Below are 14,607 nucleotides of genomic sequence, written 5' to 3' on the forward strand. Positions count from 1 at the left end.
TTGTAGCCTATTTCCGCTGCTTTGTTTTCCTGATACTAACTTTAAAAATTATTGTTTATTATTTTCAATACGCAGTTTGTCCTGCTTTGTTCTCTTATGATAGCTGAATTTATCATTACATCATACTGTATTAATTTACCTGAAATGGCACTAAACATTATTACTCTCTTGTTACAAATTGTGCTGCCTCATTATTATTTTATAGTAAAATAAAATAAAAAGCCTCAAGCTACCAAAGTCTGGTCTCGACTTTCACCCATGGTAGACAACTCCTACCACCCCTACTCCACACCTGTCACTGCCTGATGGCCCCTGTCCTTATTCTACTTCAAATCTTACACTTTTTTCAAGGCTTAACAACAGCTTTCTCAGCAATTTTCTCTTTAAACACCCATAGTCCTTTTGCATAATCCTGTAATATCATGCATTTTTAGAATTAAAAAAAGGATAGAGCTGCAGGACATTATTGAAATCATTTAGATAAACTCCTCCCTTTACAGATGGAGAAACTATAATCTAATTAGAAAAGGTGACTTGTTTAACATAAAAAACAACCTAGGATTAGTACCCAATAGGATTTAACTCTTAGAATTCAGTTTTTTAATTAATACATGTTCTACTACTCTTACTGGGTCTCCTACGTGTGGATTAATTGCTCAGCAAATATTCATGACTCCATTCTTAGAGGTCTGCCTTGCCTGCCCACTTTGATTGCCATCCTTTTCTGCAGGGCAGATGCCACAGCGTGCGTTTCCTTTACATCTCCCTTGTACCTAGTGCTGCGGAGTGCATGCTGAGGAGGTATGGCAGAAAGGACCTCAAGCAAACCCAGTGATGGTACTGATGGCACAAATCTGTGATGTCAATAGTCCATCTTAACAGTGTGGCTGCTACATCCAGTTGGATGGTGGTAATGAGCATCAAGGAAGGTGTCAGCTTTCTCTTACATTCTGTATGGCTGCCCTAGCTAATCATGAAACTCCAGGGTTATGGTTCCAGCCAAAATCCTGGAAATGGAGCCAGGCTGGGGAAACAAGGGCTGGAACTGGTTTGCAGACTCCACCTTTCCATGAGTCCATTGCAAAACACAGGCTTAAGGAAAGATCTGACTTAAAATAAGTCACCGGCCTGAGTGGTAGCCTTCAAAGTTGCAAGTTGCTCTTTCCACACACTCATTCACACAAATACAACTCCACACACACACTTATAAATTCCAAATGATATATGTATAAGGAAGAGGAACATTTTAAAAACAGTACCAATCAAATAATGTACAATAGGTTAACAAAAAATTGGTGGATGAAATTCTATAATGTAGATGTAAATCAGAAGACCCAGGAGACAGGGAAAGGTGAGGCCCTCAGGGTTATCAACATTCAAAGGCAGGGAGAACAAGGACAGGTCCCCAAAACAGACTCAGGCAGGCCCATGTTGTGGCTGCTGTACACTGGGCCACAAGCCACACAAACCCAGAAGCTTCTGCCAAGGGTCTGCGACAGCTGGGCAACCACTCTTTGTCATTTGTTCAGCTGCTGCAAAATGAAAGAGATGTATCTTCCCAGGGCTCCACTGAGTAGATTTCTTTTTTAATTCAGAACAATGTGATTAGAATAGAAATTTTTTTTATTAGTTCTCATTTTACCACACTGAATATATATTTACCTGGATGAATACATCTACTGCTTATTTTTGCAACTAACAGAGGTGAATAGAATATATCATGCCACAGTAAAAAATGGGTAATGCTCAAGAAATGAAAATAAACTACTCTTTTCACCCAAGAGCAGATTTACTGCTTAAGGAAGGAGGTGCCCATTCACCTGGCAATTCAAGATGTCTTGAATATAATTTGTCAAAATTCCATCACTTTCCTTCCTTTCTTGCATATGAGCTTTACATTTTCAAGGAAAGTGATTTAATGGTGAACTCTCAGATTGTAGCATAGCCAGCTCACCTTAAATATACAGCAACACAGTTACTATATTCATTGGACTTGTTACAAACATGCACTGTTCTTTTCTATCAAAGGTAGGAAAAAGCAAAAAAATGAAAAGAAAACCTTGAAAAGAAAAATATGAGGGCTTTACTGACTGATTTTCCTTGCCTTTCACATTTCTTATAAAGACTCAGTGTGTGGGAGTTAATTACATTAGTTGTCTTCAGTAACAAGCTATTAACTTCATGCTTCAAAGTTACTAACTACCTTTCTATATACAGTTTACAAGCAAATGAATGGACTTAATCCCTGTATTAAAACACAAAACAAACCAAATAGTCCCATGTTCCATGACTTTTCAAAGTTGAGTATCTCCTTGGCAATGCATTACTGAGGCCAGATACAAAACTGCTGGTTTAGAAAAGTCTCTGTTAGCTTATATGAGAAGCCTGTGAAAGTGGATTTAATCACACCTTAACAGTTATGCCTCTTCAAGCCTGACACAAAAGGTCACCAAGGAAAAGCCTTTTTTCCCAATGGTTCAACTATATTTGGCTTGTAAAATTTCTTCTTCCAATGGTTGCACATCTCCTGAGAGAGTCTACTTGTTTAATGTGACATATAATTAGCATTTACGTATTTAAACTAGGTCCTTTCTTCAGTGAAGGAAACAAAGGATTTAAGATGATAACATTTAATGTCAAAAGAGGTTTGTAGGTTTCTCTTTTTTTGGTCATGTCTAATTCTTTAGAGTAAAACTTAACACTATTTAATTCTAAAGCAGCAATTTTATCGACATGATTATCTTTATTTCCTAATTAACAAAAGACATTCTACTTGTAAAAAACATTACACAGGTAAAAAAACTACAGTAAATGAAGAAGTTATTACCATCAATCATGATGCTTTTCTGCATTTACAGTCTCTGTGTTCTAACAAGAGCAAATAGTAGTTTAGTGTACTAATATTCCCATTGGAAATTTGCAATAATTTAATTCTTTGATTTATTAAAAGCCTAGTCATAGCTCAAAGGTCTCTGAATACCCATAAAATTAGGAAATTATTGGAATAAAATTAAGAAATAATAGCAAAATATCCATTAACAAAACAATCCAACAAGATAGTACCTACTGGAAATTATTTACATTATAAAAATAATACTTAAAATGAAAATGTTGACTAAGCCATATCAGAAAACTGTGCTTTCATGAAATTCATTTTTTGGTTCTACTACTATAGAATGTATCTCCTTTATATAATTATTTCCTTTTCTATTAAATTCATACTGAAATAATGTGTATGTGGAAATACTTCTGTATGATGCCTTTTGAAGTTTTCTGTTTTCAAATGTGGTAAAAATTAATGATTTTAGCATAAACATGAGTAATTTGATAAGGGTATATAAATATTATTCAATAGCTATCAGAGAGTGAAGTTAAGTGGGATCTGAAGTTTAGGAAATTATTTTTTAGAATTTAATTAAATGGCATTATTATCATAATATTTGAGTTTTAAATAAAGAGGTTAAATATTTTAAGGTGTTTTAGCAAAAATCTGTAAGATGCAAAGTTCTGGCTTATGAGAATTCCTTCTGATATTTTTTCAATGGCACAATACATTAACAAATTTATTATATTTTTAAGAAAATAGTGGAAAAGTTATTTTAAATAATTGAATGAAAATAAAAGCTTGAAAAAAAAGGAAAGCTATATTTATAAAAACTGTACATTTATGCAAATGGCCATAAAATATGAATAAAGAGGTAGAATTTATTCTTGGATGGGAAAGCTCAACTTTGTACAGTTTCCTCCTAATATAATAGATAGGCTCAATACAATCTCAGTGAAATCACTAAGACATTTTCAGAGGAACAAGAAGGAAATATTTAATGAGTTTATATGATGGGATGGATATGTTATAGCAGCCAACAAATTTATGAAAATTAAATGTTATTGAATTAAGGACTTTCAATTCTAATAATTATTCTTAATAGGATAACTATGCAAAGGATGTTTCTATCAGTACTTCATAATAGTTAAAAACTGTGACCAAGCTATTAATATGGAGCTGATTAAGCAAAGAATGTCTCATCCATACAATGAAATGCTCCCTTGTCATTAAGAACGAAGATATGTTTCTGGACTTATTTTTCAATGAAAGGTATTAATTGCATATTTGTTAAGTGAAAAAAGAAAGGTACAAAACAGCATAGAAGATATGATTAAAATTTTTTAACACATGTAGAAATGGAAGATATATATCAAAATACTACATATGATTTTCTTCTTATTAGTAGGACAAAGGATGATTTTTCAGCTTTATACTTTTTGACATTGTGGGAATTTTCCATTATAAAGATGCACTATTTTTACAATCATAAGACTTTTTTTTTAACATTCTGTGTGGGAATTTGTGGATAACAAATAATTAAGTAAAACTGAAATGAAATGACCCAGACAGCTTCCAGGAGAAGAAACCAATAGGACGGCACTTTGAAGAATGTTTCTACAATGCTCGGGCTCTGCTGTTGTCCATCCTTTGTGGGTGTCCGAGGAGGTCTGGGATATAGTGGGCTCATTGGAGGAGCTGGGAGCGCTTTCATTTTCTACTTTCTACTCTCCTTTTTTAAAGAATCATTTTACTACTGACATCAAGAGGGACATGGTAGTGATGAAGTCTTGGTCCATATCACTGCATCCTACTCCTCAGACTCACTGTGAAAGACATACTTTAATGCTGTACTTGCAAAACTAAAATGAATGACAGTCCAATCAGGACATTTCTTGACATGGTTCACACCAAACTCTGCCCCAGGGATTTCACATGGGAGATTTATTAATGAAGGGCAAAGTATGACAATCTGGGCAACTGTGACAAGGTATGCAGTTAACTCTGTTCAACAAAAAACCTTAATTTGCCTTGCCCTGATTTCATGTTTTAAGTAACAGGTTTAGAGGTGTACTAGCTCATGCAGAAGTTCTGAATAAAAATATATGGTATAAAAATGATTTGATAAAAATAATAACAACTTGTATTTATGGGGCATTAACTATGTGTCAGGCATAGCTCTACAAGTACTTCTTGTGTATTGAGTTAGTTATTCCTCAAAACAACTGATGAGGTAGGTGCTGCTATTTCCATTTCACCCGTGGGAAAACAAAGGTTCAGGGAGTGAAGTACCTTCCCCAAGGTGATGGGGCAGATAATGAATCCAGATCGTCTGGCTCCAGATCACATTTTATTTTCATTTCTTGCAGATTTTAAAAAATGTAAAAGGTTTACATTTTAGAATAGATTTAGACTTCTAGAACAGTTATGAAAATGGCACAGAGTCCCTGTACACCCCTCAGATATTTCCTCTATTGCTCAAAATCCTACATGATATGGTACATTTGTCACAACCAAAGAACACACCCCGGCACGTACGTGGATATTAACTGGATACACTTTACCTGGATTTTCACTAGCATTCCCTAATGTTTCTTTGCTTTTCCAGGATTCCATCTGGACGACCACATTACAGTAAGTTGTCCTGTCTCCTTAGCCTCCTCTGGGCTGTGACAGCTTCTCAGCCTTGCTTTGTTTTTGATGACCTTGACAGTTTTGACGTGTCCAAGTCAGGTATTGTATAGAACGTCCTCCAATTTGGGTTTGTGTGATGCATTTTTCATGATTAGACTGGGGTTGTGGTTCTGGGCGGAAGGCCACAGAGGGGCAGTATCATTCTCAACACTGCATACCAAGGGCACGTGCTGCTAAGATGACTCAGCTTTGATGGTCGTCTTGGAGACCGGCTGCCATACTGTTTGCCTGGGTTCTCCATTTTAAAGTTACTATCCTCGCTGCCCTTCCCCCCTTTGCATGCTCTACTTTATGGAAAAAAGTTGCCAATCAACGCTCACATTTAAGTGGGTGGGGATTGGACCAGGTTAAACTCCACCTACTTGAAAGGCGCTACCTATGTAGACTATTAGGAATTCTTCTGTTCTATTCTATTCTTCACTTTTAACTCACTATTCTATATTATTGCTAGCATCTGATCCTTTCTTCCCATTTTGGCATATTATTTATTTTATTCAATTCTTAACTGCATTTTCAGAGGTTCAAAAATATGTTAGAATTAAATGTGACAATGAATAAATTTGTTCAAAATTATTTTCACTACCACTACAGAATTTGTCAATAAAGGATATATTAAGAACCAATTTTCCCCAGAAGCACTCTGTAAAGAACTTACCAGAAATATTCTTTCAAGTTGATCCTGGATGTCTTTCATTCCTGGAAAAGCAGCAACTCCTTGGATCATTTCAACAAAGATGCAGCCAACTCCCCTAAAGAGAGAAGAGAATCTGGAATTAGAACCTCTACTCTTCCAGAGAAGAAACAATGAATAATTAACATTCTTAATGACTACCCAAGGCTGTGCACACATACATCTAAACCCCATAACTCTCCTTTCCCCTCTCTGCCTACCACCCTGAAAGTACTCTAAATAGATGCAGCTATACTGGACTCAGAAAATGGTGGAAAACAATAAAATACAAACTTCAGTAGCTCCACCTTACTTGCAGGATACTGTCATAAAAGCTTCCATAGTTCTTTTCCAAAAGGCTTTTCCACTGAATTTCAGAAATTCATATTACATTGTCCTCTCTAGCTATCCTGGGGTTCTCAAACCTGTCTTTGCATCAAAATCACCTAGCGTAATTTTTAAAAACTGCCAATGATCTGAACACAAACCCCAGAGATTCTCTTTCAATCAATCTAGGCTGGAGCTCAGGCATCAACTGGGGCTGCTCAGGTGATTCAGGGCAGCTACACTGACTGAGCCAGACTGATCTGCCCTTGGGCAAAGCATAAACATAGATAAGGTGACTCAAAAGCTTCACTACCCAGAACTCACTCCTTTATCTATTTGCTCTTCACATATAAATCCAACCCAAACTCTATAATCTAATTTGAATGCCATCTCTGCCATGAAGCCTTCCATGAACATTCCAGCAGACAGGATAGCACCCTGTTTATTTGTTAGGCTCTTGTTTATTGTATCAACCATCTACTATGGTCAATTTCCTCTCCTAGCTTAGCAGACCTTGCTCACAGCTCCTATCTAGCAAGGCCATCCAGCGTATCAGGGGACCTAGCCTTCCGACTACAGCAGCCTGAACCTAACCCAGTAGGAACAACCAATCCATAGCATAGACAGAGAGCCAATCAGATGCTTCTGCTGGGACTTTGAAGAACAAGTCACTTGGGATTGGGATGGAAGGAAATTAGCTATGTGGATGGGCTAAGTCACATTAATGGCAGAGAACTAGCAAGAATGGCTACATTCCTGTTATCGAAGCCCCATGAACTGAACTGGTTCCCACCTTCTGAAGGCCAGGATGTTCAAATAATACAGTGTTTTTGGTAGTCCTAACTACTTTCTAGCAATTCTACAGGATTTTTTTTAATGGCTCAATCTTAAATGGATTTATGTTTCTTGGAAGTATCCTTATAAAATCATGAATATATTGGGACATTTCTTCAATTGCTGCACTCACATTTAATTTAAGGTGAGCAAACCCCTATGTCTTTAAATAATTTCAGATCCTCCAGAGGTTAACGACAGGGACCTACTACTTCTCTATGGCTGTCCCAGTTGTCATCACAGTTGTATACCAACAATGCTTTGAATTAAGGAAGTGATACATTTGCAGAAATCTCTTCTCTATTATAGTACATAATTGCTATCCAAGTTAAATGCCAATAGTATATAGAGTCAAAAGGACTAAAAACAAATTCTATTTTATTTCATAAAAATAATTTCATTTAAGTAATGAAGAATTAATTTCAAAATCAGAGTTCTAGGCAGATGGGTTTTTAAAGAAGTTGTTTTCATTCAAGATTTGAGTGACAACATATATATCAAGAATTATTTTATTAGCGTATTAAAATGCAATGATATTCCTATAAATTTGGGGGCTTCAGATGACCTGTCAGGTCTGAAATTTCAATTTGGTGGATTTTCAAAATTTTGTGCCAATAATTCTTTTCTAAGACTGCTGTCCTACATTTCTACTGATTTCTTATTTAAGTTTACACAAAATATCTTGAGTTTTAAATAGCTACCTGAACCTTCCTTTCCTTACATTCAGAATACATTTTCTATTTGCCACCTTTTGGCCTTAGTCTTACCTGTCCCCATGAGCACCCAGCCAAGCTGACTGGTTGAGGTAACTATAACACTGCCAGAATGAATGGTAGAAATTGTTTTGCCATTACTTGTGCTTGGTCCATATCATCACCATGATATGATACTTAGAACAATGAAAAGATAAATCTCTGCTGCAATTTTACTCAGTTGGAATGTGATGAAATAGCATGTCTATAGGCTCTTATCTGCTTAGCTGGCTATCATTTCTAATGGATGTTTCCTATGACATCATTTTTCAAAGACGCTTGAAGATATATCAATGATATGGAGAGAATTATACTTAAATGATTTATAAAAAGAGATAGTAAGCACAAGAATATCTAGAAGTAAAAGTATAAAACCTACCAACAAAATAACATAGTGCAATACTTTTTACTGGAGCTGTCTTATTGCCAAACAGCAATAAAAGCTCTTCAATCTTAATATGAAGGGACTTTTGCCTGATTTCCTTTAATTTTTCCCCTTTACCTGCTACCCTCTAATGGAGGGATCCCTGTACTACTCTCTCAATGAATTAAGTTGATTGCCCTGAGTGGTTTAATAAGAAAGAATTAATTCATCCACTTAAGTTCTATACTTATGACAGACACTTTTATTTCAGGAAATGTCTCCTTTAACTTGTTGCTTCTTTTGACAGTGTGAATATTATTTAATTACCACCCATATAATCTGAGTTTTTTAATAAGAAGAACAGGTCAAAAAAACATACAGTTAAAGCTTTCAGAGGATACAGTGTCTTTAAACTCTTATTTGGGATTAGTTACCTGGTAAGGTAGTAGATAAAACACCCACACATGCTCACACATCTTTCAGTTCTTTTGAACTCAAAATTTCCAAATTTAATTTATGCCAGATATGTGTGATATTTTCATCAGAGTTCAAAACAAGATTTTAAGCACAAATAATAATTGTTTGCAATGATGAACAGAGAGGGACAATTTTTAAGGCCTGATAGTCATAGTTAGGAGTTTTAATTTCAAAAAAGAATACAAACTTATGGATAAAATACTACTAGGCATAAAAATGAATTTAGAATGAGAAAATAAATAAAAAGAAATACTAAATTTTAAAAAGCTAACAAGAGGAGAGGATTAAAGATGGCAACATGACAGGTGAGACAGAGACTTCCTCCTAAAGCCACATATAACACGAAATACAATTAATACAACTAATCCTGAAAGAGCAACAGGAAAGAGGACTGTGCCAGACTGCATACACCTGGACAAGAGAATAAACCTCACGGAACAGGGTAATGTAACAAAGCTGTGGCCCGGTGGGACCCAAGCTCTTCCACCACCCTGATCACCAGCGGGAGGAAGATAAACGGAGGGGAGAGGGAGTGGAGGCCTGAAACTGCTGAATACCTTACTCCTGAGATCTGCTCTGGGAGCACAAACATACATTTCATGGTGGTTCCATGGTATGCTCATGATTGGGGGTTGGAAAGCTAAGACAGGCAGAATACCTGGAGAGACTGAGATTCCAGCCACTTGTGGAAAGCAGGGATCCATATCCAGCTGCTTTGGGACAAAAGAAAGGCAGCAGGTCTGAGAGACTTCCTAACAGCAAGAGGGCTGCTAAAGGGGCAAGGATTGCACAGAGTTTACTGCTCAGGAGAAAGGAGACAAAATTGTCTGGGTTCACTGTGCCCAGCAGGTTGGGAGCTTTCACAATCTTCAGGTGCTCCAACTCCCTGGCTGGCTACATAGCTCCAAGGACCCCCTCCGTGATATGCAGCCTACTGTGCCTTTCTCCCAGCCAGCCCCACCTGGCTAGCAAATCAGAAAACCCTACCCTGACATTAGGCCAGTGAGAGGGAAGACCTGTCTACAACAACTCCAAACGCAAAGCATAGAGGCTTATACCTGTGTGCTCGGCCCACTGGTTCTGGCAGTGAAGACAGGCATAGCAGCCGGGAAGCAGGAAACAGCTCTTCCTTTCCCCAGGCACCAATAACGCTCCCCCACAACTCCTGACACTGCTAGAGGGGAAAAGCAGCTCCAGTGAGTAGAGCTTCTGGGCAGTAGAGGGCACCATATAAAATATGAAACGCTAAAGGAACCTGGTTTCAAGTAAAATTATGAATACAACACATGAGAAAGATTCAAATGACACTGACCTTATGAATCTTCCTGAAAGGGATGTCAAAATAAAAATCATTAACATGCTCATGGAGACACAGAAAAATATTCAGGAACTGAGGAATGAATTCCGGTTGGAGACGGAATCATTATGGAACACAGTATCAAAACTGAAACATAGAATGGAAGTTTTAAAAGCAGATTAGATAAGGTGGAGGAGACGATAAATGAAATAGAAAGTAGAGAAGAGGAATACAACGAGCTGAGGAACAGAGAGAAAAAATGATCTCTAAGAATATAAGAATATTGAGAGAATTGTGGACTAATCCAAATGGAACAATATTTGCATTATAGAGGTAGCAGAAGAAGAAGACAGAGAAAAAGGGATGGATGGAAAGTGTCTTTGAGGAGGTAATTGCTCAAAACTTTCCCAATCTGGAGAAGGAGATAGTCTCTCAGGCCTTGGAGGTACACAGATCTCCTAACACAAGAGACCCAAGGAACAAAAAATAAAGACATAATAATAGAAATGGGAAAGATCAAGGAAAAGGACAGACTATTAAAAGCAGCCAGAGAGAGAAATGAAATCACATACAAAGGAAAGGCCATCAGACTATCATCAGACTTCTCAGCAGAAACCTTGCAGGCCAGAAGGGAGAGGCATAATGTATTTAATGCAACACAGCAGAAAGACCTCGGACCAAGAATACTTTATCCAGCAAGATTATCATTTAAATTTGAATGAAGGATTAAACAATTTCCAGTTACCAAAAGCTGAGTGAATTTACCTCTCACAAACTGTCTCTACACTGTACTTTGGAGGGACTGGTAGAGATGGAAGTGTTCCTAAGGTTTAATAGCTGTCAACAGAGATAATAAAACTACAGTAAGGAAGGTAGAACAGTTAATTACAAAGCAAATGCAAAATTAAATCAACTATGCCCAAAGTCAATTAAGGGACAAAGAGTGCAGATTATAATACCTAACACATGAAGAACAGAGGAGGAAAAAAAGGAAGAGAAAAAAAGAACATTTAGATTGTGTTTGTAATAGCATATTAAGTGCATTAAGTTAGACTCTTAGATAGTAAGGAAGTTAACCTCGAACCTTGGGTAACCACGAATCTAAAGCCTGCAATGGCAATAAGTACATACCTATTGATAACCACACTAAATACAAATGGTCTGAATGCACCAATCAAAAGACATAGAGCCACTGAATGGATAAAAAAACAAGACCCATCTATCTATATGTTGCCTACAAGAGACTCACTTTAAATCCAAAGATATATACAGACTAAAAGTGAAGGGATGGAAAAAGGTATTTCATGCAATTAACAGTGACAAAAGAGAAGGAGTTGCACTATTTGTATCAGACAAAATAGACATCAAAACAAAGAAAGTCACAAGAGACAAAGAAGGACATTACATAATAATAAAGGGGTCAATCCAACAAGAAAATATAACCATTATGAATATCTATGCACCCAACACAGGAACACCTACATGTATGAAATAAATACTAACAGAATTAAAGGGGAAATAGAATGCAATGCATTCATTCTAGGAGACCTCAAAACTCCACTCACTCCAAAGGACAGATCAACCAGACAGAAAATAAGTAAAGAGACAGAGGCACTGAACAACACATTAAAACAGATGTACGTAACAGACATCTACAGAACTCTACACCCAAAAGCAGCAGAACACACATTCTTTGCAAGTGCACATGGAACCTTTTCAAGAGTAGATCATATATTAGGCCACAAAAAGAGCCTCAGAAAATTCAAAAATATTGAAATTGTACCAACCAGTTTCTGACAACACAAAGGTAAGAAACTAGAAATAAATTATGCAAAGAAAATGAAAAACCCCACAAACACATGCAGTCTTCACAACATGCTCCTATATAACCAATGGATCAATGACCAAATAAAAACAGAGATCAAGGAATATATGGAGACAAATGACAACAATAATTCAACACCACAAAATCTGTGGGACACAGCGAACACTGTGCTAAGAGGAAAGTATACTGCAATACAGACCTACCAGAGGAAAGAAGAACAATGCCATATGAACACTCTAAATTCACAATTAATGAAACTAAAAAAAGAAGAACAAATGAGGCTCAATGTCAATAGAAGGAGGGACATAATAAAGATTAGAGAAGAAATAAATAAAATCCAGGAGAATAAAATAATAGAATCAATGAAGGCAGGAGCTGGTTCTTCCAGAAAATAAACAAAATAAACAAACCCCTAGCCAAACTTATCAAGAAAAAAAGAGAGCCTACTTACATAAACAGAATAAGAAATGAGAAAGGAAAAATCACTACAGACCCCACAAAAACACAAAGAATTATTAGAGAATACTATGAAAAATTATATGCTAAGAAACTGGATAACCTAGAAGAAATGGACAACTTTCTAGAAAAATACAACCTTCCAAGGCTAACCCAGACAGAAATAGAAAAGCTGAGCAGACCGATTACCAGCAATGAAATTGAATTGGTAATCAAAAAACTACCTAAGAACAAAACCCCTGGTCCAGATGGATTCACCACTGAATTTTATCAAACATTTAGTGAAGACATAATACCCATCTTTCTTAAAGTTTTCCAAAGAATAGAAGAAGAGGGAATACTTCCAAACTCATTCTATGAGGCCAGCATCACTCTGATACCAAAACCAGGTAAAGACACCACAAAAAAAGAAAATTACAGACCAATATCCCTGATGAACACAGGTGCAAAAATACTCAACAAAATATTAGCAAACTGAATTCAAATATACATCAAAAAGATCATCCATCATGATCGAGTAGCATTTATTCCAGGGATGCAAGGATGGTACAATATTCAAAAATCCATCAACATCATCCAACACATCAACAAAAAGAAGGACAAAACTACATGATCATCTCCATAGATACTCAAAAAGCATTCAACAAAATTCAACATCCATTCATGATAAAAACTCTCAACAAAATGGGTATAGAGAGCAATTACCTCAACATAGTAAAGGCCATATATGACAAACCCACAGCTAACATTATACGTAACAGCAAGAAGCTGAGAGCTTTTCCTCTAAGATTGGGAACAAAACAAGGAAGCCCACTCTCTCCACTTCTATTCAGCATAGTTCTGGAGGTCCTAGCCACGGCAATCAGACAACACAAAGAAATAAAAGGCATCCAGATTGGCAAGGAAGAAGTTAAACTGTCCCTGTTTGCAGATGATATGATATTGTACGTAAAAAACCCTAAAGAATCCACTCCAACACTACTAGAACTAATATCTGAATTCAGCAAAGTTGCAGGATACAAAATTAACAGCAGAAATCTGTGGCATTCCTATATACTAACAATGAACTAGCAGAAAGAGAAATCAGGAAAACAATTCCATTCACAGTTGCATCAAAAAGAATAAAATACCTAGGAATAAACCTGACCAAGGAAGTGAAATACCTATATCTGAAAACTGTAAGACAGTCATGAAAGAAATTAAAGAAGATACCAATAAATGGAAACATATCCTGTGCTAATGGATAGGAACAATCAATATTGTCAAAATGGCCATCCTGCCCAAAGCAATCCACAGATTCAATGCAATCCCTATCAAAATGTCAACAGCATTCTTCAGTGAATTAGAGAAAATCATTCTAAAATTCATATGGAACCATAAAAGACCCCGAATAGCCAATGTAATCCTGAGAAGGAAGAATAAAGCTGGTGGGATTATGCTCCCCAACTTCAAGCTCTACTATGAGCCACAGGAATCAAGACAATTTGGTACTGGGAGAAGAACAGACCCATAGACCAATGGAACAGACTAGAGAGTCCTGATAAACCCAACCATATATGGTCAATTAATGTATGATAAAGGAGCCATGGACATACAATAGGGAAATGACAGCCTCTTCAACAACCAGTGTTGGCAAAACTGGACAGGTACATGCAAGAGAATGAAACTGGATTATTGTTTAACCCCATACACAAAAGTAAGCTCAAAATGGATCAAAGACCTGAATGTAAGTCATGAAACCATAAACCTCTTAGAAGACAACATAGGCAAAAATCTCCTGAATATAAGCATGAGCAACTTCTTCCTGAATGCATCTCTTCGAGCAAGGGAAACAAAAGCAAAGATGAACAAGTGGTAATATATTAAGCCGAACAGCTTCTGTACAGCAAAGGACACCATCAAAAGACCAAAAAGGCATCCTACAATATGGGAGAATATATCTGTAAACATCACATCCAACAAAGTGTTAACATCCAAAATATATAAAGAACTCACATGCCTCAACACCCAAAAAGCAAATAACCTGATTAAAAAATGGGCAGAGGATATGAACAGACAGTTCTCCGAAGAAGAAATTCAGATGATCA

General features: G+C 36.6%; 1 protein-coding gene across 8 annotated transcripts in view; it reads right to left on the reverse strand.

Moving 5' to 3' along the window:
• The window catches only part of CDK14 (cyclin dependent kinase 14), an 835,688-nt gene that overhangs the window by 238,233 nt on the left and 582,848 nt on the right, over positions 1-14,607 (reverse strand). For all 8 annotated transcript variants that reach the window (XM_073238870.1, XM_073238871.1, XM_037019857.2 and 5 more), the window contains one exon: positions 6,174-6,267. In XM_073238870.1, coding sequence (XP_073094971.1) covers positions 6,174-6,267 — 94 coding nt within the window. The remainder of the gene's footprint in view (positions 1-6,173; positions 6,268-14,607) is intronic.

Source organism: Manis javanica, chromosome 6, assembly GCF_040802235.1.
Source record: "Manis javanica isolate MJ-LG chromosome 6, MJ_LKY, whole genome shotgun sequence".
Taxonomy (NCBI): domain Eukaryota; kingdom Metazoa; phylum Chordata; class Mammalia; order Pholidota; family Manidae; genus Manis; species Manis javanica.